We start from the raw sequence: 26,670 nt of genomic DNA on the forward strand, positions 1-26,670 counted from the left end.
ATTTGTGTCATTGTATGTCACCGTACATGGAATCTGAGGTGAAAATACAATTATGCACAGTTTACTGCAGAGGCTGTTCTTTTTTTCTAAAGTGACAATGAGCTGTTGTGGCTGAGGGTTGTGGGGAATGATGTGGTGTCATCTGAGGACACATGGAAAAGCAACAAAGAAGAGGGATATTGTTCAAAATTAGCTGCTTTCCACTGGGGGGGATGCAGCTTGTTAACAATGAAGAGTGTATAATAGGACATTTCATCCCACTAAATCCAACCAGTGCTGCAATCTTTCCACCGGCCCCCGTGCAACAGGAGCAGCCTGACGTGGCCGGTGTCACCAAGGGCATGAAAAGTAGGGGGTTAAAGGTGCTTCCTGCGTTCTCTTGTAAAGTGTTGCCTCGGGGCCTTGTCTACATGAGGAGAAGGGGGGGGGGGGATCAGCAGGTTGACAGCAGCGAGGCTAACCAGCAACCTTGGGATCATCAAGTCTCTGTTTGGCAAGCCACTGCTGCTGAGTAATGTGAGGGCGAAAAATGTGTTCAAAGGCGGCCACACATAGCCCAGAGGCCACAGGAAGAAAAACAGCCTGCAGTTACCTTCTGAGAGCCAAGACTGAATGGAGTGTGGAGGATGCAGACTTTGCTATGCAAGGAAGGTCTCAGCTTTAACAAGCAGAGCAGAGGCTCTGGCGTAAATGAGTTGTAGATGGGTGGAAGCCAGCAGGCATGACATTCTCTCCATTAAAAACTCATCTCTTATCCTGAGCCCAGACTGGAAATTAGGGTTTGGTGCTTCTGAACGGATTGGTACCTCAGTGGATTTGTGAGTTCGCACTCCATGTGAAAATGAAAACATATTAGTGTGAAATAAGCAGCACATTCTCGGTATGAACAAAAGAGAAGCAAAAGGAGAAATGGTTTTCTCTGTGCAACAAAAGGAAAGTGTTAAATCACTTCCACCACAATGCCAACACGCTGCATTTGGCACAATTGCTGTTCAAATTATTTCTGACAGCACCACAGCAGTCTCATGCTTTGCCCAAATTAATATAAACCCATCACAAATAACATCTATAACAAAGACATTTCATTTAATGCTGAACTGAAAATACATTAAATAAAGAACACAATTCAAAAAACCATGTCTACATAATACATTTCCACTCGTCTCCTGTTACATTTGTTCCCTTGTCACTTCTGATTACTTCAATCCGTGATCTATGAATTAAGATAAAAGAGAAATTAAGACAAAGAATAGAATAATGAATGGCGGTATTGTTACTTGTTGTGGAGGCACATGTGGTTGCAGGGGGTGGAGTTAGAGAAGGAGAGATGTGAAACATCTGCTGGAACCAGCAGGAAATACAGCTGCATACCCTGGCTTTGGCGAAAAAAATATGCAAACAAGCAGCACACGCAACTGACATTAACACTGCTGACAAAAAAAAAGTCTAATTGAGATAATACTTAAAGAGTAAAATACAACATTTATGTGGGGCCTCCTGTGTGTCCAGCTTAATTCAGTAAAAACAAACTCTTGGTTCAAACACTGTGTGGCATGTGCACAAGTGGATGTCTTTGAGCCCCATCAGATGACTGTGCTCTCTGCTGGTAATAAGTACTTAACAAAGTGACCTGCTGGGGCATTGACCTGCTAATCATGGAGATTCAACAGGGAACAGGCAGCTTTTAAGCAACATCAAAAGAACAGCTGGAGGCTCTGAACCCAACCCCCCTTTTAAATATGCATGTGTGAGTGGAGCCTTTTCCACTCATACTACAACTGTATCGGGTTCGACTTTCCAGGTAAAGCAATGTTTTACAAATACCACAAGCATGTTCTCACACTGGCTGCAGATGCATTAAATAAACATACAATGGACAAAGGTAAAAGTAGGAGGTTTACTTTAAGTCTTGCTTGACAGTGTGATTCAACTGTGCTGGAATGATTTCAAGTGCAAGTGCAATTTAGCTCAATATTTTTTGCATTTCCTTCATACCAGAACTTTGCCACGTTTTACATGATTTACCAAAAAGAAACCCAAAAAAACCCAACATCTATTTAATTTTTCATTTGAGGCAAGGGAGGCAAGTGAACGAAATCTTACCAGTTCACTGGGAATTTGCCGGAGCCAAAAAACCAATAAGGCAGCTTCAGTTCACACAAAACACTGACATGAAAAATTGCCAACATATTTTCAAATGAAATAACACACAAGACACACAAGAAAGGAGCTGTGTCTTCTTTCTTGTTCTACAATTTACAAAAGACATCTAAAACACCCTTTACCACTGTAGTGCTACAGTCGGAGATTTTGACATCAGAACGGAGGAGCCGCAGGTTCAATCCCTGCCCAACAAAGCCATTTTCAGACACTCCTTAATATATTAAGTGAATTGTAATTAAATGCAACAAATTCATTGAAGTCAAATAAGCATCCCTGGTTATTTTATGCACATGTAGCATCAGTAATTCCTTACTGTATCAGACCTATTAACATTTCCATTTCGTTTTCAGCACAAGGTAAGTTTCCACTACAACTACAGCCACACAAGTCAATTATACACTGTAAAATGACAGATAGGGGAGATTCTCTCTGCAAATATACTAGCTTATCATTTCAGGATGAAGCCTTCATGAACGGAAACACAATGGCACAAAGCTTGAATAAGTCAGCAATGGTCTGGATCCATTGGACTGGAGATCTCATGATCTTAGACTGTGGACAGTAAACAGTCTAGATGTAAAGAATCACTGAAAGGACTTAAATAATCTTGACAGACTAGCAACATTTATGCTATAAATGCCATATAATGCAACACTCCGTAAAATATAGCAATTGCCGAGTAAATACGTAAATACCCTGTCAAAACATTCATTCTCAGGTACTCAAATAACATTTATTTTAATAGCACTAGTGCTGTTACTGTGTTTTACAGAGAACAATGCATTACATGTCATTTGCAGTGTTAATGTTGCTAGGCTTTAAAGCTTATCTGAGTCCATTTAGTGACTGTTTCTGATCTGACTGCACTTAGTATAGGGTTAGTTGAGTTCAACCTGCAGAGTTTGTAAAACATGTTGTTTTGCTGCAACTGGAGAAATAATGACTGACTTCAGACAGTTGAGAATTACAGTAACTCCCTGTGCACAACTCCAACATCCAGTGTGTGATTTACACAGATGCTTTACCTAAACAGCTTTGCAAAACACATTAGAGAATAAAAAAACACTTTTAGGTTTGTTATGAAACTCTGGCAGGACAATTAAACTGACAGTGTAGGTAACTAATGTGGAAAAACTTCTGCTGTCTCAGATTTATGTATAGTCTGGAAAATTAGGACAAGAGTTGACTTCAATGAGCAGATTTGTTTAGGGTTGATTGTGGCTAGAGCCAAAATACTAAAATAATATCAGCATAAAATTATGCAAAATATGAGTTTCTACCTCGGTAACAACACAGCCTTAACCCTTGAGTAACCTCAGGAAAATGAGGAAAAAACATGCGTTAGTTGACTTGTAACTGGCCTATATTTTGTAGATGTGAGAAATATTGTCTCCGATTATCAGTTATGATTTGTCCTGAAAGACTGTCACATGATCTTCTGGCGTCTCAGCCCCTGGTTCACCATGTCTGAAAATGGCTCACCAGTCATGTGCTCTACATGACATGCTCATGCCATACCTTCTTGTTTAATTGTAGGCCACTCTGAAGAACACTGTCTGTTAAACGCAAGGAATGTAAACAACATGTTTGTTCAGTCTGGACAGCAAAGTGTCTGTCACTGAAAAAAAAAAAAAAAACCACTCATTCGGAAGTCATCCAAACCATGAATCTCCTCTCAGAAAATATTCCACTAAAAACCTGTGCCATTCTGTGTTTCTCTACACTTCTGCTTCTTTGTCTACCAGAGAAAAAAAAAATCTTATAGTTCTTTCTGCTGGCTGTGAACTGAAAAATGAAGACTAACAACAGACCGAAATGTCATTTTATGGATGGCACAGGCCCCTAAATATTTCTTTAAAGTGTACAATTACAGGTCGACCACTTAACCTCCATAAGCTATCTGAGTCTGAATTGCTGTGATAAGTGTCTAAAATCTGATGTCTAATGAGGCCTGACTGCCCGCCTGGTTCCACTGAAGAGTCTGGGTGTAAATCACAGATAAGGTTGTCTGGTTAATATGTGAGCCAGTAGAGCCTTTGGTAAGACTGAGTGAGTGAGACACAAACACACACACACACACACACAAAAACATGCTCACCTCTCTGACTTATCTTTTCTCCTGTGCGTCTTCCTCACCTGATAGTGACAGGGGATCAATACAACCACACAGACGCACATTCACAGATTAAATATCCCTCTCACACACATGCCCTGATGTTAAATTCTTGTTGACGCTTCCTGAAATCAGGGTTTTCTCTCAGTTTTCAAAGGGCTTAGGCTGCTGTCGGTCTGGGAGGTCTGACATTACTTAGAGGACGTTTTCCATGTCATTCTCAGCCATATGCATGTATAGTCTAATAATTCATTTCACCAAATACCAAGTAACACACAGAAAGAATACAGGCTCTTACAGTAATAAGGGACTCTACAAGCTACATTTTAGAACAGATTTTTTTCTATACATCTCCCCATATTACCCACACACTGACCAGCACTCAGAAGAAAAACACTGAAAATTTTTTCTACCAAACCACTTCAGATTCTAACTTTAGTCCAGCTGAAGTATATTTCTATAAGAATTACATGAATTCATTATTTGCAACTTGACAATCTTAGTCATTTCTCACACTGTAAAACAGGTTACAGGTTAGGTTAGGCAGCACAAAGGCTGGATGCCTTAGCCAGCAATCAACATGAGATTAGGATGAAATAAACACCTGTTAATAATTAGTAAGAGAATTATAAGTGGACCACCATTTAAAGGGGGAAATTGTTTAACTCTGGGGCTACACTGCTTTTTAAGTAAGTTTTTAGTTTTAATTTTTTTGCAAATACAAGATGATCTTCAGACTGACTCTGTCTAATGTAGAAAACAACATGGTATGATTACCTGCGACTAGGCTATAACCCAAAAATCAGCTACTTCCAGCAAAATTTCAATTTCAAGTTGGCCCCTGCCTCTGGTAAGAAAGTTTGGGTGGCAGGAAAAGAATGAGATTTGAAAAGTAAAGCTGATGAGATAACCTCGGTTCAACATCTCATACTCCTCTATAGCGAATGGTAGCCACTTCAGCAACCTGATAGGATCTGAGCAACAAACAGCACCTCCTCCACCTGAACCCTGGCAACAGCCTTTAGAGGCAATTAGACCACCCAGGTGCCCTCCCTCAGAATTACACTGAAGTCATTCATGAAACACGAAAGGTCTTCCCCTCAAAACCAACTTTTGCTGCAGTTTAGTTATTGCTGCCTGTAACATCTTCTGATCTCTCAAAAACAGTATCTTACAGAATAGCAGCATAATACGTAGGACTGAGAATCACAGACCAATGAGTCAGTAATAACCAAGGAGCATGACCACAAAATGAAGTTTCGATAAAGATGTGACTTTTTTTATTTGGTATTTGCAAACAGGCACAGTAGGTCTGTAGCCCTTTCCGATCATCAAAATGTCTTTAAAAGAAAATGAATGGAAAGAACTAACTCTCCGGTGCTCACTCAAAGTCCTTGCATACATTACCTTTGACCTTAGCTGAGTAATTACTCTAAGTTTGTTGTTGATTGTTGCAGAAAAGCATGTTCTACTATAACCTGCACCATCAGCCTGTCGTATCAATACACTCCTGCTTACTGTTATTTACAGGCTCCAGTAATGTCCTCGCCACACAAGGCACTGAACTCATCAGTGTAATGACCAGTTCATCTATTGATCTGAACAAATGGCACAGAACAGGGAATACTGAGCCTACATTTGTCCTTTTCTAAATAATTACTTACCTCTAAAAGCCACTTGGAACATCAGACTCTCTGATCAAACTATAGCTATCCCTGTTATAAATAAAGTCAGAATTATGTCCAGTATAGAGTGGTTTAATTTCGTCATATCTGAATTTGTGTTTTTGTTTCATGTTAGCCAAAGAAACTCACAATAATACTAACACTTCTTCACTATCTGGCTCTGCATGCCCACATTGTTTCAGCTATTTGAATTAATCAGTCCAGTTCTTGGGTTGAAGTGAGACAAAGCTATTCCAGAAATCACCTGACACCGTCGGCCTCCATAGACTATTACGGTTAATAAAAGGTGTGAGTTGTCCCACTGGTGGTGGGTGCCACAAATGAATGTTCAGGCACAATCTGCTCACCTCCACAGTTCCGAAAAAGGCCTTCATCAGGCAAAGTGAGAACACCTGTGTGGGTGGACAGTCTGTTTGCAGAGTTGTTAAGAGATTTGTGTGTACACAGTAAGCTAAAACATGGTGTAGTATGCCACCAAGGCCAGGCAAAAAAAAAGGTTTCAGTGTTGCTATTAGAATTCATAATTTAAACCAACCACTACAGCTTATCTTGGTGCAATATGACTGGACTTGATATCGATGGTATTATAATTTAGGTGATATATCTTACAAGAAATTATGATGACGAAAAATGTCAGCTCTACTTATCATTAACAACATATCTGGGCGCGTCAAGGTAATTCAAGTATACTTACATACAATGGAGCTTGCTGTGGACTGAGTTTCATGTCCCTGGACACTGTAATAAGAAGAAAAACAAACCAGGTTATTTCAGGTTCAGGTAACTTTGCCAAAAAAAAAAAGTAGCATTTACTATAACACACTATCACTTTGGTTGCGGTAACCAACATGCTAGTAAACGCTGTAGCTTAAATCTAGTCACCATAAGCTCTTGAAAGAAATAATTGGCTCTTTAGCAGCTAAATGCTAAACTGCTTGTTGCCAGGGGTTTCCGTTAGGTGATCAATCACTGCTCAGGTCAGGTAAGGTCAAAAGCTGTAAAGCAAAAATAATAAGCTAACATTTACATATACTAGACTACAAGCTCCATAGAGTCAGGAGATCAATTCATGTGGGTTCAATCATCATAATGTAATTCACTGAAAGAGCACAGATAGGCATATTACATTATATCTATTCAGCAACAAATACACTCTAAAGGGACAAAGTTACCAACTAGCAAGTCAACAATGTGTTCTTGTTTTCTTTTGGGCTTATATTCAGCTGGCAAGAAACAGCGAAATGCATGTTAATGTTGTTCTATGTGTGAATAAACCAGTAACACATTAGCAAAAATGAATTACAAATTTCTGTGTAGCCTTTAGGGTGCTGTCATACTACTTGCACACAGCAGCCTGGGAGACACGTACAAAATCTAAGTTTGGTCAAATCAGTAAAATGTCATTTTCATCCTTTGTGGAGTGAAATGATGAGAATTGTTATGCACCTTTCCAGAGCATGCATGTATAACAGCTCTAGGCAACAGAACATTATTGTTGACAAGGTGACAGTTAAGCTTCACCCTGGCAGTTATCCCAGCACTCTTTGGGAGGTTAACAGTGCATGAGTACAGAACACACACAGTGAATCTCACACAGGGATTCACTCTCATGATCAAACCGTGTCTGCTAGGTTACAGCAACCTTTTTGTGACCTACATGAACTGCGACTGTAACTCAGGGGGATGCAAAACGGCATCCCCGTGTAGTAAGACTTCCACCAAAATACACCCATTTGCCTCCTCAACACAGGTTACTGCCAGGAAGATCAGTTAGCAGGATTTACCGGCTCATGTTCACGTTTGATTCTCTGCTCACAGTCTGGGAGACAGCCCTCAAAGCCTTTTTCTGGGCACAAGGTCAGAAGCGGTGGGTGTGTAATTACATCCAAACAAACGTATTACAGCTATAGGCTTGAGGACAAATGGACGAAAATCTTTTCTGTTGGACTTTCTTGAAGAGATATTGGTCTGCTTGCATTCATCAATGAGTCAGGGGATAGCTCAGCTTTGAGAGCCTGTATTCTCTGCAGTTATTTGGAGAGACAATTTTCTTTTGTTTGCTGTTCCCTGGCACTAAAACAAGTCCTTGCTGCTGGCCTCTGTGGTCAGCAGTGCATTAATCACATGAACCCCACAGCGGAGGAGGCAGCGACAAAAGGCCAGGACCTAATGAGTTCAGCAGAGAACACCAAAAGAGTCAATGTTGGACTCAACGGAGCGCTGAAGCGAAGCAAGGCCAATTCACTTTCTGCAGCCCAATCCAAACATTTTTCCACTTTTCTGCTAAATAAATAGGCTCGAGCTAGAATTAGGCGGATCAGGTAAGGGGATAATCAGTAGCTCTAATAATACTCTGGAGTCTAATCCTCTTGCCTTAAGTGCACTGGGCCAGAGACCAACTTCCTCACCACATGCAGGACTGATAAGACTGTCACATAATGTCCCCTACAGGCTCACCAGCCCTTTTATTGTTGATATTTTGGTATTTATCATCTGTTCATACTCTATTTATGACCAGTCCATAGGCCGTAAGCAGGTATGCATACAGGTCTTCCACAACAGGGTACACCATTAGATGATACAAGAAGAGCAGACCTTGTAGGGTGTAGGTGTGTTGCAGCTAAGTTGACCGGTCACAGTGATTACAGTACATCACAGGTGTCAAACATGCGGCCTGGGGGCCAAACCTGGCCTGCCAAAGGGTCCAGTCCGGGCCTTGGGATGAATTTGTGAAATGCAAAAATTACACTAAGATATTAACAATCCTTTTAGTTCAGGTTCCACATTCAGAACAATTCAATCTCAAGTGGGCGGGATTCAGTAAAATACTATCATAATAACATAGAAATGATAACAACTCCAAATGTTTCTCCATAAATGTAAATATTTTCATGTGTTTACACTAAAACAAAGTATAATTTCACAAAAAACGTGAATAACCTGAACAAATATGAATAACCTGAAATGTCTTAAGAGAAGTAAGTACAATTTTAACAATTTTCTCTGTTATTAAATGTTTTGTGTATTTGTAGATCCACTGTGATGTGTACGTTATAATGTACATGTGTAAATGATAAACTGAGGCTGAATATTGTTAAAATTATACTTATTTTTTCAGTTTGTTCATGTTATTCACATCTTTTTGAAAGGATACTTTGTAGATGTAAACCTTTTCATAATGTAAATGTACTTTTTTTCACTCTAAAACAGAGAAAAGTTTGGAGTTGACATTATTTATATATTATTATGTTATTATTTTACTGGTTCAACCCACTGCAGTTCAAATTTAGCTGAATGTGCCCCCTGAACTAAAATGAGTTTGACACCCCTGCAGTAAATAATCGAGTTGTTGAAATCTTTTCAGGCAAAGCTAGGCAAGAGGAATGACCATCGTTTTTGATGTTATAGACGATTTATGAATATAGGCAATTTGTGTAACTGAAATGAAGAAAAGTTCCCCACATATTCTAAATTTACCAAACTACATGCCATATATGGCCACAGAAACAGTTAACATTAATATAACAGGTTGCATTCAGAATTTTTGAGCAAGAACGGAAAATTTTGTTTCAGTACTGTATTATTTTTTTTCAGTTTTCCACAATTATTTTGTACAATTCATACATGTGCACAAAAACAACTGCATGAAATTAACAGAGATGCCAGGTATTGTCACTATTTCAGCATCACTTTCCACTACTTGAGATTTTACTGGCACTGTTTTAATGACACCATCCTGTCATACCCCCTTCATTTCAAAGCGCTAATTGTCAACTTGGAATAAGCAACATATGGCCAGAAATGTCGCCATGATGTAAATTTCCATGTCATTCAACAATAATAATTATCTCAATAATGTTAATTCTATGTTCCGAATGATTTTTGGTCGTAAGTGAAAGCAGAAGATCAGACCAGATGGTTATCGGATTACCTCAATAGTCAGAACATATCATAAATCTCGAGGTACAACATTAAAGGCAAATGTTCTCAGCGCAAATGCTCTTTTTCTTTGTTAGGCGTTGTGAATGCACATAAAGTGTTATCAAGTTCATACTATATATGTGGCATAAAATAAACTGAAAAATACACATATTTACAATTTAATAATGGTGATTTAGTTCTGATGAACCAGGAGTAGCATTCTTAACATCTATTCATCCAGGGATGGTTTACCATGTTTTAAATGGTAAAGACATTCACACTTACACATTTCCCTGGCAGTTTTAAGAAGAAGAGCAAAAGGTGACTACATTATAAGCTGATAGTTTAGAAAAGAGTCAAGAGATTTTGCATCTGCCCATTAAACTATCTCAAACTATGACTCTCTTTGACACAGTAGATGGTTTTAATGTCTTCGGTTTCTTCTGTGAGTTTCTAATTCAACTAGATTGACAGTCTTGGTTGTTTTCAGCTGAGATTTTAGAGTTAAGGAAGATGTAAGAAGGATGCTGTGCTTCATTTTTATTCACTGGAGATCAATGTGATTGGCAGTTAAAAACAAAACTGAACTGAACAAATTCTTTCACTTCACATTTATGCAATAATTGGTGTCAATACAGTGAATTACAACGCGTGTAAGGAGGGACAAAAACACACTTTACATGACCTTTAATAAATGACATTTCAAACAAGCCTGAACTATCCATCGGATTTTTCTCTGCTTTCACATTGGCACTTCTGTTGCTGAATTTCTTCTAAAATGATGCAAGGTTGTTACTCACAAAAGGAAGTTGATTCAGATAATTTCTCTCATCACCACATCCCCATATTTGGATTGTTTATTGGGGTGGGTTGTATCTGTAACACTGGAACATTCTGCCTCTTGGTATTACTGTCATGCTTGGAAAAAAGCCTGAAGGATCAAATAAACTTGGTGGAATAAACAAAGAGACTAAAACTTTTTTTTCCCCCATTTTATGTATCCAAAAATATGTAGACAGCTGTACAAAAATTTCTGTCTGGGAAAACTGGCCAAATGATCATGCTGTACGGCGGGGATTTAATTTCACAAACACTGAACGTAATCTAATAAATCAGCTAAATTTCCCATGCATGAGATTAAACGATCTAACAGAAAGCCTCAGAAAGACACGACATATGCAAATTCTCTAAAAAACAAAACGAGAATGCAGCCAAGATCCGCTTTACATTAAATAGTTACAAATGGCACGGTTTATGCTTTAGACATTATGATAGGATTGTTGTCCTCCTCCCGCATGAAGAGGAAACTGTATGCCGCAGTTAGCAACATTACAGTCCCATTTTGCTTTTAATGTAGTTACCTGTGAGATTAACAAGCTACTATGGGAAACACCATGCTTAGAAAGCTGCTGCCAATTGTTTTCCATAGTAAAATCCATGTAATGCTGCAGTCATAGTTGATGCATTAGCAAATTAGTTCCTCTCCTCTCCATGTGGCAAAGGTGGTTGCAGCCTGACTTTAGTTGACTTTCCCGACCAACCACCAGTGTGTTTTGTTCTATGTGATCTTGTTTTTGTTTGCTGCCTTAGTCTGCCTGGTCTTATAAAATGGGGTACATGAGAGAGGCGGGATTTTACCAAATAATAAGTCAAACCAAACAACAAGCTGTATGGAGCTGCATTGTCACGTTCTACTTCACTCTGTGTTCATCATCACTCTTTTACAAGACGGCAAGTCGCCTGATACTATGCATAATTCATGTCAATATCCCTACATTCAGGTTTGATATCTATTCACTGTCGCCTCCAGCACATTATAGTCAACCGGACAGTTAATCTGATCAAACAGTTCTTCTTGGCCAGTGCAGGAAGTCAGTTCCTAGATAGTGGCGTACACAGGTGCTTCTTAATCATGATTTGGCTGCAGAAAATGTAGTGAAAAAACATGATGTGAGGCTGAAATATCTTGTCATGTACTGTATATCTTGTAATACTTTAACTGGATACTTAGGCTAGAAGAAACTCTAAACATATCTTGGTAATCTATTTTGCTCTGACAAAATGAGTTAACAAGAAGCTTTGTATCATCCATCAAATGCAAATAAATAAATAAATTAAATAAATAAAAAATAGATTGAGTATCCAAATCAGCTATGTTTTTTTTTCTCAGGTAAGAACCTTGAAAAATAAGATCATCTAATCTGACCCTACAGCCTCCTAACACCTGTTTATAGAGATTACACAATCCATTAACTCCACCTAAAATGCTGGGCACAGCCAGCCTCCAGCCAAGCTCCTTAGAGTCTCCATTACAGACGAAACTGCCTTTGGACTGTTAAAAGTGAATTTTCCTCCTCTGCAGCAGAAAGGGCACAGAAAAGCAGGACACTGGCCACGTTCAAGTGCACAGCCATCTCCAATGTGCCGATAAATCAAGAGACAAAAACCCCTCAATGCTGGGATTGGAGTGGTGATAGGCATAGTCGGGGCTGTGAATGGGCCTATTATGGTTCACACAGGTCCCCTGGCTATCAAAGGAAGCTATAACAGCCATGTGACTGCAGCGTGAATGGAAGGATGAACAGGATTAGCTTCACAAGTCATTAATCGGACCGTCTGATACACCCTTCCAATCATCAGCTGCGGATTTCCCAACATGAGCGCAGGTTCACAGGACAGACTGTTACTACGGTGTACGCTGTACATGTGACAAGGTCTCTGTTGGGGAAACAGATTATTGATCTTTGTGGCACTTAATATTAAGGACTGGCTGATTATCAGGTATGGTCAATTATCAGATCAGGTATTCTGCATTTTTAGATTGTCAATACATTTATTACCCTGCCCCCCCAAAGGGGAGGCAAGTGGTATTGCTTTTGATTCAGTTTGTTGTGTTTTCTTGTTTCTTTGTTTGTTAACACTCTACCAGCAAAACTATTGGTTGAATTCATACTAGGGATGTAGACAATTAATCGACTAACAATTAATTGTTGATAAGAATTTGCTCGATTAAATTATTAACTGTCGGTTAATTGCCCTTTTCCGCCCGTCCATACCTGCCGAAGGCCGCCGGTTTGTCCGCGCTGCGACGCCGCGGCTGGGATAGCTGGTCATTGAACCAGATCATAGCGTTGATGAGTCAGAATCGCTTTATGGGCATGGAGCCAAACACAGACCGACCCGTCTTTTTGTAGGAGTGGTACACCCCCAAATAAATACACACACAAATGTGGGGTCAGTATCAGAATGTTTTCCCTGGAGGTTCGTCTAGTCCATGGTCAGTGAGACAGAAGTTAAAAACATCCTCCAGGCTCCTGATTCGGGACACAGTTATGTCGAGCATTTGCAAAGCTTCAGGAGGTAGGGAAAAGATAAATGAGCGAAAAGTTTCACTTTCACTTCTGTGGGGGTATGGACTGCACCGTACCCCTACAGTATTAGAAGTAGGACGGAAAGGGATGCACGCATGTGCGCGGTTACCAACCTACACGCACGCTTCCCCCGGCCATACTGTGCGCGTGCGAGTACCTCCCCCCTGACGAAACGCATGTGCGTGCACCCAACCACCCACCGGTGAAATGCACGCGTGTGCATCCCCCCATTACACACTGCCACATCAACAGATGAATTCCACAGGAAACACTGACTGTATCCAATGGTTCAATAAATCAATCATTAAGGAATATGACATGTTTTTTTCATGAAGTATATAAACAGTATTTAGCTTTTATTCTTATAGAACGTATTGAAAAAGAAATTCAGTTTCTCAGGAAAATCGCCGCTTATCAATTAATCGTTAATCGATCGATAAGGGCAACCAACTAACGATTAATGAATTAATCGATAATTTGCATCCCTAATTCATACCAAATTGGTTTTATAGATTGCCAGTGACCCAGAATAGATGTCATTACATTTTGGGAAAAGTAGGTGAAAGTTAAAATTTTTATACATTTTTTTAAATCTTTTTTTTCTTCCATTTACTTATAATGGATGAGATTTCAAATGTCTATAAAAACATCAATTTTGTTTGAATTTACTTCAAACTTGGCACATTTATAGAAGCAATTGATAAACTGACATCAGCACACGCACAGAAATGATGACATCAGCTGGATCAGTGCAAAAAAAAGCTACAATACATGCGAGAGGCAGGGTTTGTTGTGCCTGGCACCACTTGTTTTTGAGATGCATTCACAGCATATTTCTATAAGAACAGTACAATGATTCGGCTTCCCTTGGACTCAAGGAAAAGATAAGAAGATCTTGCAAACATCAAAGGTCAAGACCATTGTAAATTCATGTCCATCCATTTTTATGAACTTCATATCTCAGGAACACTTTGAGGGAATTTCTTCAAATTCTGTGCAAACGTTCACTTGGACTCAAAGATGAACTAATAGATTTTGGTTGGTACACTGAAGGAAAACAATCAAGGGAACTTCATGAACAGCTCTTGATACAAGGATAGTAAACTCATCTGATTGAACTGTGGTTATTTATCGAACATCTGATCAAATTAATTCATTTAAAAATTCCTTACTTTGTCCCTGACATAGCTCCCTCTCGCTGGTCCTGTACAGACCTTGCATTAACATCGTCCTGGCAAATCCAATCGCATGCAGACAGCTCTAGTGTAAGGTCTGGAAACACTCACGATGCATTTCAGGACGTATTCAAATCCAATCACTCAGGTCACGTTCACCACATTCTCTAGTCTCTGGTCGTCTGAACAGGTAAGCATCCTGGGACGCAGTGAACAGCTGAATACTCGGCTGACATGCATGTCTAGCATGTCAGTGGCATCATGTAAAAGTTTTTTCAAGACATCTCAAATGTTCAGAATGCTCACAGAATTGTTTTGTGAGTGCTCAATATGTGTGGTGCTGTCTGAGACACCTGAAAAGACGTTCCACTTTCTCCATTTTTTTTTCTCTCTGCAAGTAAATAGAATATCCACAACTACATGATCCAGGACAAATTCATAAACATGTCTGAAGAGTTTAAAAATTCAAGCATCACTAAAACATACATCATGCCAATAACCGGTAACAGCAAATAAAACAGTCAAAGTTGTTATAAACACTTAAAGTGTATTGATTGTGTCAGCTCATGTGTTGAGTAACAGGCAAAAAACACTCCACCTTTAGCCGCCTCCAATCGCCTTTGAGCAGCACAGTGAATTAAATATTATAAAGCCAGCCGCTTCACACACAAAAGCTATGTTTTAGGCTATACAAGAGCTTCTTCATTTGCATATAGAGCAGTTTGACTTGTGCCTAACATTGCATACTCTACAACATACATTTCCCGTTTTGGCACAAAAACCCCTCTAAAAATTAAACTGTCTGACGTGTGTCAGATGAAAGAGAATTGAATGTAGATGTGATTGCATTATAAAGTGTATGATACAGAGGAATGAGTCAGGATCAGGTAACATTAGGTAGATCAGAGGTGACTGAAGAGGCCAGCGATGGCATCACAATCTGGTCTGTCAGCACCTCTCCCTCAGACTTCCTGTGAAAACATCCGAGTCCTCCTGTTCAAAGGCCACATCTCTTAAAACTACTAAAACAAATGCACACATTAAGTGCAGGTAAGGGCTCTGCAGTTGCTAGGAAACTATGAAAATATTTTAGCTCCTAGTCAGTAGAAGTTTAAAGAAGTGCTAACAAACTGATCAGGGTAATATTAACAGACAATGTTGCAACCAAACCACCAAGAAATAAAGCAGTACAGCTTCCTTAACGCTACCACTGAACTATGATACATGTCCATTCACAGTTCACCACACCTGTTTTAGTAGTTTACAGTGCCTTTATAACACCTTGCTTCGGTGGTGACTAACTACTAATTTTAACAATATCAAGGGTTTTTCTTAACCGGGGAACAGGGGCGCTGCGCCCTCATACTTTCGGCTAGCGCCCATTACCGAAATTCCGATTTTTTTTTTTTTTTAACCCGAAGCTCACAGTTACGCCGTACACTTATAGTTACATGCAACACAGTACTTACACAACATGCAAATCTTTCCAAAAACAATCTTTTCCCAGCGAAACTACCACAGTAACAAGACATGACAATGTGCCTGGTCATCAAAAACAATATAACTATTCCAAAACTATCGTAAACATAGTAGGTAGACCGTCTGACGGTTCAAAACGACACAAATTGGCGTCTCTTCAGACCGCGGCTCCCTCTTACTAATTTTTTCTAGAAAAACCCCTGAATATGGCATCAATATAGACTAATCACATTTATAAGGGTTTGTCCATCGGCCCATTAGTCCACATTACATGCAAACATAGAATGTGATGGGCAGTATAACAGAACATTTTTGATTTAGCACAAGCATTTTTTGGAATCAAGAATTAATTGAAAAGGTTTGGCAGCCAAAAGGTCAAAGGTCAACTGGGCTGTGTACTCATGTCACCTCATTCTTCTGAATGCAATATCTCAGGAACGCCTTGAGTGCCTTCAAATGCACACTGAACAAACATTTACTTGGCCAAAACCCAGAATGCAGACTATGATGCAAGGACATTGGATGCACCTCATTTAACTCACGGTTCTTGTTAAAATGCTTCAAACATTATTGACTGGCTGTTTCTGTTATCACTGACTTGTTTTCAGCTCAATGTGGAAAACTTTAAAATGAAGTCTTTGTCTGAATGTTGCATGAAATTGTGAGCCTGAAGCTTGAAAGAACCACATGCCAGTGAACACACTGTTTAGCCTAAGATAAGGATAAAAAAATAAACAAATACCAGGCATTACATTAGGACTCACCATTAAGCAAGACATTTAAAATCCCAGCACAGCTGCTGATGTTACTTCATATAAGAAATAAAAAGGTTATACCTCATACTGCTTCACCTTAGCATTGTATTGCCTTAAAGCTTCATGCCACAATCTTTCTAGGATAAAAGTCTCCCACTGGCCATTAATTAACCTAAAGAATGGAAATGGGGACAACAGTTACCTAGGGCTGCTTCTTCATAAAGCCTTTCGTGTTTGGCTGTGCAGAGAAAGCTGCAGTCAAGGACATAGAGATACCTGTAAAGAGGGACAGAAGCCCAATATAGACCTGAGATGTCACCCAACACCAGGGCTCGATGATGACAATAGGAGACTGGAGTCTCAAGAGGTGGGGCGGTGCTGAATGTGTACCTCACCTACGCAGACAAAACTCTCACACAGATACCAGATAAGGACAAACTTGCCAGGATAACTTTCTTTTCAATCTGCATTGCCTTAATTCATTTGTTTGTTTGTTTTTATAATATTACTTTTACTCTAATATATGTGTATATAGTCAATACTGAATGCACACTGACATCGAAGTCAGTCCTAATTCCACTGGTTTTACGTTATCTGTACTGGAAGGAGTAGTCATTACCTGCATTTTCTAAACCACAACACTAGTGCGCAGTGTTTCTCCAAGGCCCTGAATAATATGCAAAATCCTTAAGAGTCTTGGACAAACAGCCAAGTTTACAGGTTTGCAACTTACAGTACATTGTCCACTCTTCCCCAGATGTTAGGCCTCATGGTACAGTAAAGAGCTGTGGATAAAAACCTCCACCAAATGGCAGATAAGGGTGCCAGAAACATGACAAACCTGGGGAGAGGTTGTATTAAAACCTGTCCAATGCTTTGATCTCCATCATCCCTCCTTCTTATTCTTCTATGACCCAGTTGTCCTTCTCATGTGTCCTAGATTTTATAACAACTGAAAATGCTTGGCCATTTTAAATATGCTGTAAAAACACAGACTGAATGATACTGAATTGCATTTTAGGATAAGGAGTTTGTTTGCATTTTGCTCCATAAGTAAAATACCAAATATGTAACAATGTCTGACTTATCTGCAGTTTTCAGATAAGCTCCAACTTTTCACAGCAGCAGTCATTCTTGAAGAATTCACCAGCGTGTTTTCTTGTTTTGTTCAATTAACATGTCTGAAAACCAAAGACTACAAATGCTAAACACTGTGGAAAGATTAACACTGTGCATGGCCGTGTGGGGTTTGATGTTTAACTCAGACATTTGTTTAACCTCTCTAGCCCACCTCTTCTCGGTTAACCACTAGTCACTGAGCTATGAGTGTAGCATGGGGTTCACTGACTGCCTTCACCTATAACACAAAACCCCAGAGAGACCAAAGTACATGCTGAGCTCTTGTGTTGTTCTTTTTGCGGTTCACTATCAGCTCTGCCTCTCTAGGGCAAGGCTAAATTAGTCAGGGCTACGTCACCTCATGAACAACGCCACCACAGTAACTTGGACACACCATGTTGACAACCATTTAGATAGTCACGCCTGTTTGATTTAATCAAACCTTGCTATTGTCTCTACGGACAGATATGAGGCCATCGTGGTGACGCGACCTCACCCTGCCACACAAAAGCAGCCTCTGTGCAGAGACTGCACACAAACGCTGGCTGACAACACAAGGCTGGGGGATGAAAGGTCTCCTCAGTGTTTGGTGACAGTTATTACCCTCTCCACTGAAACCAAATACCTGTGGGCCCAGATAGCATTATCTTATTGTGAGGCACACTGGGGGCCAGCCTGTAATCAGTGCCTGGGCCTTGATCAGCACTCCGCCCCAGGTTTGATGTCCCCCATTTCCCTTCTGTTTCCACATCATGAAGCCATGGAGGTGCTTTGTAGACATTTTAAGCAAACAGGAGGGCTGCTGCATTTAAGGAATGGTGGAGTCTTCAGCAAAAACAGGTCTAGACTCATATTGTTAGTGACTGTTACAAGGTAAAGTGGAAATCTGATAAAATGTGTACACTGAAAAATTCAATATTGCCCAGAAACCTGCACAAGGATATGTACCTTACATTCCTTTGCATGAGTGCAAGTGTACAACACATCTTTGCAAGTTCAGCAATGTGCAGTTTGCTTGTCTATTTCCTGAAGCTGCACTTTGCATTACAGTTTTGGACAAGATTGTGAAAGGTGATGGTAAAGTAAGTGATGTGGATTTCAATGTGTTTACCACACAGAAGCAAAACACCAGATAAAGAAAGAAAAAAAAAGAAAAACAAAAAAATCAATATGACACTTCACTGTCAACTTGCTGCACTTAGTCAACCATAGCAAGTAAATATAAGAGCTGACAAAGAAATGAAGACAAAGCAGGAGCCAAGAAGTTAAGAAAACAGAAGGGAGAGTGCAAAGTTTTTAAAAATAAGAGTAGCTGTTAGTCCTCATTGGAGAGTAAGAGGTTTAGCCTGGACAATCCTGAGCGATGCTACCGTCAGTCCCACAGCAGGCCTCATCAGATTAATATTACCCTCAGTGAAAGTACCAGTTGTTGTTGTGCATTTTTAGATTTACACTGCATAAGATGTGTTGGTTTCAATTTCAAACAAAGTAGCTTTCATTTATAGGTGTCACAAGGTAATGTTTCAACATGCGCAATATGCCTGTAAGTGGGGTTTTGTTGTGTATCACATACTATGGCATATTTATCACACTGCACCATGGGCCTGGTTTCATTCCCAGCTCTGGTTCACACAGTGTGAAGTTAAGACATGCAAGTTTGGTCAATAAGAAACTCTAAACTGCCCAAAAATATGCATGTTATTCTGTGTATTTTCCCTGTGACGCACTGTTGACCTCTCCAGGGTCTTTCCAAACAGTTGCACTTTTACAGAATAGTAGCCTACATAATGTCAATTCAGTCTCCACTTCTCTTAAAACTCTTCAAAACCTGCCAGTATTTAAAGAAGTGTGAAAATTAGGGAAAGATCTGTTGTCAATATAGAAACTGAATACGTAGATGTACCCAAGTTGTTAACTTTCCCCCAGTGACTCCCTGTATAAGTAACTCAGCCCAGAACAATACTCCAACTTTCATACAGGAATTGAATACAGCTGTCTCAGGGACTTAGAACTTTCATTTTACACAGATTTATAGGTGATATATGCTGTAGAAGTTCCATCTAAAGCAGTAAATACTGCCTACCAAAGTACACTTTATAAAAAATTATATTAAACAGGTGCAGGCACTCATTCATAGCTCTAATAAGTTGCAAGGATGCGTTCATTATGCTTTATCCTTGAATTATAACAAACTACCTACCGAGACTTAAATCACTCTGACTTGATATAGCTAGGAAAGGTTACTTTAACAGAAACATGAATAGACAGAAAAAACTTCTAAAAAGAGAACACGTGTGCTGCTGAGATATGTAATTTCCCATAGGCACAGCTTAATTACACCCTAACAGTGGACTCACATGGTCATACACGTTGTTATGAAAACCATTAAGCTTTATCAGTAAGGCAGGTATAGCTACATGCAGTGGGTGCATCACAGACAGACTTTGCCCTGAGGAATATCATCAAACGCAAAACAAGAAAGAAATCCTGCATGATTGTTTCAGAATGTACCATAATGCAATGCTTAATGCTATGTTTGTTTACTTTAATTTTTTTGTAGTTCTGCCACCTGAAACTACTTAACAAACTAAGCACTTTTGTGTCCGCTAACTAAGCCACACATGAAGGCGTCAGGAGAAACCTTACCCACAGTGTGTTTGATGATGACGGCTGTGAGCAGACTTCTTCAGGTGCACATTAAATTCATTTTGAGTCCATCAGAGAGGCCAGGTGTGTTTACACTAACGCAGGTATCCTCAGTAGCAGGCATGTGAGCTCTCAGCACGCTGATTACACTGGGCTAAATATGGCTTTGTGCTAACACAGACAGTAGGCCGATCAAAGCCCTGATGTCAGAGGAGAGAGGCGGAGCTTATAGGCCACATGTCAGGTGTCTGGTGTTGTCCAACTTTATTGTCTCTGCTTTTCAAAACATATTCTTTGAAATACTGTTGTGGTTGGAGCATGCAGTAACTACAACCACTTCCAAATAATAAACACTATGGATCAATATAATATAATATAGGCTACATGTTAAGGTAGTGTAGGTTTTTACAGAAACAATGGTTCAAGGCCAATGACAGTGTTTTGGTGTTGATGATAGGCCCTTGAAAAAGCATTTAGACCACTGCAAAATATGGTTAACAGCTGCTCGACCATTTAATTACAGGGGATCTTTGGAATACTTCACATGTCGATGTAGATTCTCATGTATTTATTTATATCTTGTGTAGGACCAAACAACTGAGGAATACTATGGTGTGCATGCCTTCTTATCGTTGAAGGAATAAGGTCCAATCTTTTGAGATGAGTAAATATGTAGAACTAATAACACAAGCCAAAATTTAGAGATAAATAACAATTAGTTAATTAATTAACAATTAATTAATTATTATAGGTGATCCGTAACACAAGTTAGCCTACTTGAGGTACTGTGCAAATTGTTCCTTTTGATTTGACATCTCTGACGACAAACCTCACCTTTATGGTCCATGAAAAAAGATATCAGCCTTCACTATTCAGCATGAAACCTCTCACCACAGATACCACTCCATGAGAATAAAAAGAGACTGACTATACACCTGATAGACACATAAAGCACATAATGCCTGTAACTGGATTACATTCACAGCTAGGAATAAAAGCAACTTGTGTATATATGTGCGTATATATAAAAAAATTAAACGACATTTCTGTTAGTATACTTCCTTCAGACACCTTCAAGTCCAATGATGACACTCCAGTTGTTTTCGGTGTCATATCTACATCTAGTTCTGGTATCTTTGTCCCTGCTGGAGCTTCCTGTTTTATGTTTGCAACATTTATTTCTGTCTATGTAAACAGAGGGTGTATAAAGATGGACACTTCCTCCTCCCACTGTGGAAAAGTGAAGACATGACATCTCACACTAGAGACGTGGCGTTTGACATCCGTTCTGTGATTTGTTCCTCCTACATGTCTGAGTCTTGACAGCAATTGTCATTACAACTGTCAATCATCCATATCATCATGTAAATTAATGTTTAAAAGAATATTCAGAGAGAGCAAAAATAAATCTGTTGAAATCTACCAGAAAATGCTCTTTGGGAAACATTTATTTGATTGTTAGTATTAGTAATTATTGTTGGATTTAATGGGTGGTTATTATTTGGTTAGACATGACTGAATTAACAATCTTACCCAGCCAGGTTATTACTTGCAGCATGAATTTCTTACCAAACTATTAACTCCCTATGCCACATCTTCACACCAGAAAATTGTAAGTAATACACAGACTTAACAGACGGAAAAGTTGGGCAAGCTTTTTTGTAGAAATCCTGTATTGGCAGATGTATGAAGTGCCACTGGCACTGTAAAATTAACAACAAAGTGAGCCCAATAAGGCCCAGGAGAAATGAGACACTACTCTGAGGCACAAAGTTTGAACAAGCTGCAGAGATGGCTGCTGTTTTGGAACAGTGAGTGCGGCTGCTGTTTGGCGTGCTGAGAGGATTCCAATGATTCCAGTCTTAACAAAAACTAAGTCAAGGCTTTATTGTGAATATCAGCAGGGAATTCAGCAGTTACCCTCCCAGGCATATAAAAACCCAGCCCTAAGGCAGAGCTGCACAGTGAACTCATACCTGTAAGACTTCCTCTAATGCTCCCATTCAATAGTAAATAAGGTGTAATTACAAGGCTGACACTGTGTTTATCCTCGATCATCATTAAATTAAGGGGTTTGTGAAGATGAGAAATTGGCTGGGTTCAGCTTGGAGCCAGCAGAATCCTCATGGTAATTTACAGTACTCCAAATGGGAGACCGATCCTCTTTCATTTGTCTCTTATACTGCAGCTAAATACATATTTCTGACTGGAACGGCCTCACAAGCGAGCCTCAACTTAGCTGGAAGACACTCAGACAGCACACTAATAAGCTTTTGTTTAGTGGAAGCATTGTGGAGTCCTCTCCTGATAGTCTTAGTCGAGTGAATAAAAGTGTCAATTGTGTATGCTGTGTGGATTGTTTACTGGTTTGGGACTGCTAGCAATTTAAGAATTCAGCTGCAGATTGGTAGAACCACACACTCACTTACTGTCACTCCATTTTAGAGCATTGGCTGCACAAAGACACAATCATGTCTGTTTCTCTGACAACATGGTGACCCTGATTTTTTAACAGTACTGTAGTATCACTTCCCTCTTTGCTCATTACCCAACAGTAGGTCACTGCAGTTGAAGAGAGCTGCAGTTTACAGTTTAGGCTGTCCAAATTTGCCTTTAAAATATAAAAGTTAAAATTCAACTAACAGTAGGAAAGGATACTGTAAATTAGTCACAGCTTTTAAAAGATTTCAGGAAGTAGTTCAACTGTTTTACGTGGTCACTTCCTGCACAGACATTAATAGAAGGATAGGAATTCTTGACCTTTGTACAATGACACTGACTCAGATTTACAGGCCAGGCCCACATTAAAAAGAATCCATGACCAACTGACCTCACTCAGGCTGCAGGATGGATGTTTGTCACAAAGCATTTTTAAGAGCGAAGAACCGGTGATCACGAGGGTCACACCACTATTGTCAGGCTGTGATTATAACTGTGTCCAGTATTTGTCATCCATCTGCTCTGACAGCAGATAAAGAGCCATTTCTCTGAGGGAGAAGGTAATAAAACAGGGCTCTAAATCCACAAGTCCTTTGAGCTCCTCCAGCACATTCTGGCACTGAAGTTTTTGTCCAGATTTATTTTTAATTTATTTACTTACAGATGAAATCTAAGAAACTCCACAGTTCTGACATATGTGTGAGGCTGTTAAAAAAGGATTACACTTAATGCGGATGTAAGAGTAGGAATTACAAGAGAGAACTTTACGCTACCACAAGCAGTTGTCAGATTAGTGCTGATTTTCATGAGAAAGAAACCCTGGAGGTGAAGGAGACAAAGTACATGATGAATCCCAAGACTAAAGGGTGTTTTTACAACTAGGGAAAGTAGATGGCGGCCATGTTTATGCGCCTGGTCCTTTGAGGAAGTTTAAGTGGGTGAGGTCAAGCGAGTATAAATGAATTAGCAGACTACCGTTTTCACTTACATGTGTGCTGACCCTCCCAGTTGCATAAAAATCAGCTGCTGTTGGATGGTACACTGTTGCTGGCTGCGCAAGAGTGTCTTTATAATGTAGCCTAACTGTTATGCTTTATGCAAGAAATGTTTTACTTACTGGCATTTCATACATGCCAGTAAGTAAAATTTACTTCCTACATTGTTGCTCAGGTTGGAATAATTCCTTTCTTTACCTCTTCTTTACATGAAATGATTGTGGCAATGTGATTTATTCTAGAAAGACGGGAACTTAGTATGTAATCCAAGGGTGTCAAAACAAGCCTGTCAAAGGGTCCAATCCGGCTCGTGAGATGATTTTGTGAAATACAAACATTACACTGACGAAATTAACAGACAAGGGTGTCAAAATACTTTCAGTTCAGGGGCCACATATAGAACGATTCAATCTCAAGTGGGTCGGACCAGTAAAATACTATTATAATAACCTATAAATAATGCAACAGCAAAATATTCTCTTTGTTTTAGTGTAAAATATGAGAATGTTTACGTTTACAAACCATTCACAAAAAATGTGAGCAATCATGTACGATGTAAACATTTTGATGATGTAATTTTACTTTTTTCACTGTTATGATTTTACTAGTCTAGTTCAGTTGAGATCACATTGAACTGTATGTGGCCGCTGAACTAAAATGGGTTTGACACCCCTGATGTAATTATTGCACCTGGTAAATATGTATAAATAGGAATAAAAGAGAAATATGTCTGAAAACAAAAGTATTCCAACTTTATGGGCAACTGTGTGTAACTGCAGGCAAAAAATATATCTGTATCAGTATAAACAACCCCACCAATGAAGTAGTAGTCTACAGAGGGGCTTTACACTCTAGTTATAATGTCATTCCTGTGCAGATTTATCATGTGTAGTCCTTAAAAATCCACAACAACTCCAAAATGTCCTGATTTTCACATGTATTTAAACCATTTTGGGTGTTTTTTTTAGACTCCTACATCACTTCAGTATCCAAATTTGGCCTTAAAGTAGCTCTTTCTTGTTTATCATAAAGCTTGTGGTGATGTTAGAGTATTTCTGTCCTGTATTCTTCAGTTAAATGAATGTAAGTCGCTTCAGTATCCTTTACCATTTCTGCTCAAACTACTTTGTCCTTCCTCGCTCTCTCGCTGAGTTCACAGAAACGTGAGAAGCTCCCACATTGGCCCTGCTCTCAATGAGGATGTCATGGCTACCAAGCAACATGTTAAAAGCCATTACCCAACTGTTAAAAACCCTCAGAAAGTACATTGTGGGAGACACAGTAACACCTCAGCCGACTACATAATTAGACAAAAAGACTCTCTTACCTTAAAGCAGCAGGAGAGAAGCGGCAGCTTTTAGACACATGATACCAAATCCTGCAAATGGATGGACTTTACCGGAGCTGAAATGTCCTCTCACTAAGTTATGGACTGTGGAGTAGAAACGGATAAGCGCCGGTGAAGTGCTTTATCATTAATTTTTCTGCTTCCCTACAGCCCCAGGTCACAAACAGGAGGAATGACTACACTTTCTTACAGTTGTTAGTGTTTCCCAGGACAACTTAATGGGCGGAGTCTGCACGAGGGCTATTATAAGCTCCGTTTACACGAGGGTTCACTTTACATACCACCGGAAGTGAATTTAACACTACAAAGTACAACATACTCACTTTTATCTGTTACAGTTTTACGACTCTATTAAAGTTCTGACTGTTCATGGTAGGAATAAAGTTATTTCCTTTTCATTTGGAGAATCAAGTCGGCTATGTTTTATCAACTTCCGGTGGATGTATTTCAAAATAAAATTACCAAAGTCGATTTCTAATACAGGGCGTGTCAAACATGCGACCCGCGGGCCAAAACCGGTACCTAAATGGTCCAATTCGGCCCGTGGGGTGAATTTATGAAATGCAAAAAATTACACCGAAGACATTAAAGGGGTCATATTTTTGCTAAACCTACTTGTATTAGTCTTTGGTATATGTATAACCATATGGGCAACTGGGCAATTGCCCAGGGGCCCGCGACCTCTGAAGGGCCCTGGGTAGCTCAGGCATAACGAAAATATCTGGTTTCTTATTTATTTTTTGTGAAAAAGGAGGACACTTCCCTCTCTTTCTAATGTAGTGGATCAATTTTAGATTATACTGATGCTAATGTGTTTTGTTTTCATATCATCATATGCAAATGAGTGGCCTTGACAAGAGGCTATAATGGTGCACTTGTAGTTCTACGAGCATTTACATATTTGTACATCAAAATGCATTTGATGATAGATATTTAAGTATGGGGTATATTTACATATATTCCTGGAACTTATTCTGTATTTTGCCAGATTATAGGGATCCTGGGGTTGTGATGATGGGGCCCTTGAATATTGTTGCCCAGGGTACAATGAAGTGTTAATCTGGCCCTGGGATGCACTGATACCACTTTTTTCCAGACCGAATACGAGTATGAGTACTTACATTTCAGATTCAGATTCAAGTTTATTTGTCATTTCAGCATATAAAAATACACAGAAACGAAATATTGTACTCAGGTCCCCGACTGCCAGCAGCATTTAGTTAAAAATAGTATAAGTTACTGATAAAATAATAAAAATAATAAAATACTGATATAAAAAAAATAGCAATAACAATAACACCCCCCCTAAAAATTACTTATAAATAACTTTTAAAAAAAGTTTTATTTATAATGTGCACAGCAGTAAAGTGGCTATTTAAAATTGCATTCTGGGCTCAAAGTTCAGCAGGAGTTCATCATTCTAACTGCCTCTGGGTAAAAACTGTTTCGGAGTTTGGTGGT

The 26,670-nt window shown here is 39.4% G+C and overlaps 1 protein-coding gene across 8 annotated transcripts in view; it reads right to left on the bottom strand.

Annotated features, from left to right (window-relative positions):
• akap13 (A-kinase anchoring protein 13) overlaps positions 1-25,410 on the bottom strand; it is a 109,651-nt gene extending 84,241 nt beyond the window's left edge. For 6 of the 8 annotated variants that reach the window (XM_030124759.1, XM_030124742.1, XM_030124750.1 and 3 more), the window contains exons 1-2: positions 20,428-20,570; positions 6,656-6,699 (exon numbers count right to left, since the gene is read on the bottom strand). In XM_030124759.1, the coding sequence (XP_029980619.1) occupies positions 6,656-6,688 (33 nt within the window). In that variant the 5' untranslated portion in view covers positions 6,689-6,699; positions 20,428-20,570. Of the gene's footprint in view, positions 1-6,655; positions 6,700-20,427; positions 20,571-25,188 lie in introns of those variants that run through there. The other 2 variants (XM_030124716.1, XM_030124711.1) reach the window with 2 other exon arrangements.
• Positions 25,411-26,670: the final 1,260 nt, after the last annotated feature.

Source organism: Sphaeramia orbicularis, chromosome 3, assembly GCF_902148855.1.
Source record: "Sphaeramia orbicularis chromosome 3, fSphaOr1.1, whole genome shotgun sequence".
Taxonomy (NCBI): Eukaryota; Metazoa; Chordata; class Actinopteri; order Kurtiformes; family Apogonidae; genus Sphaeramia; species Sphaeramia orbicularis.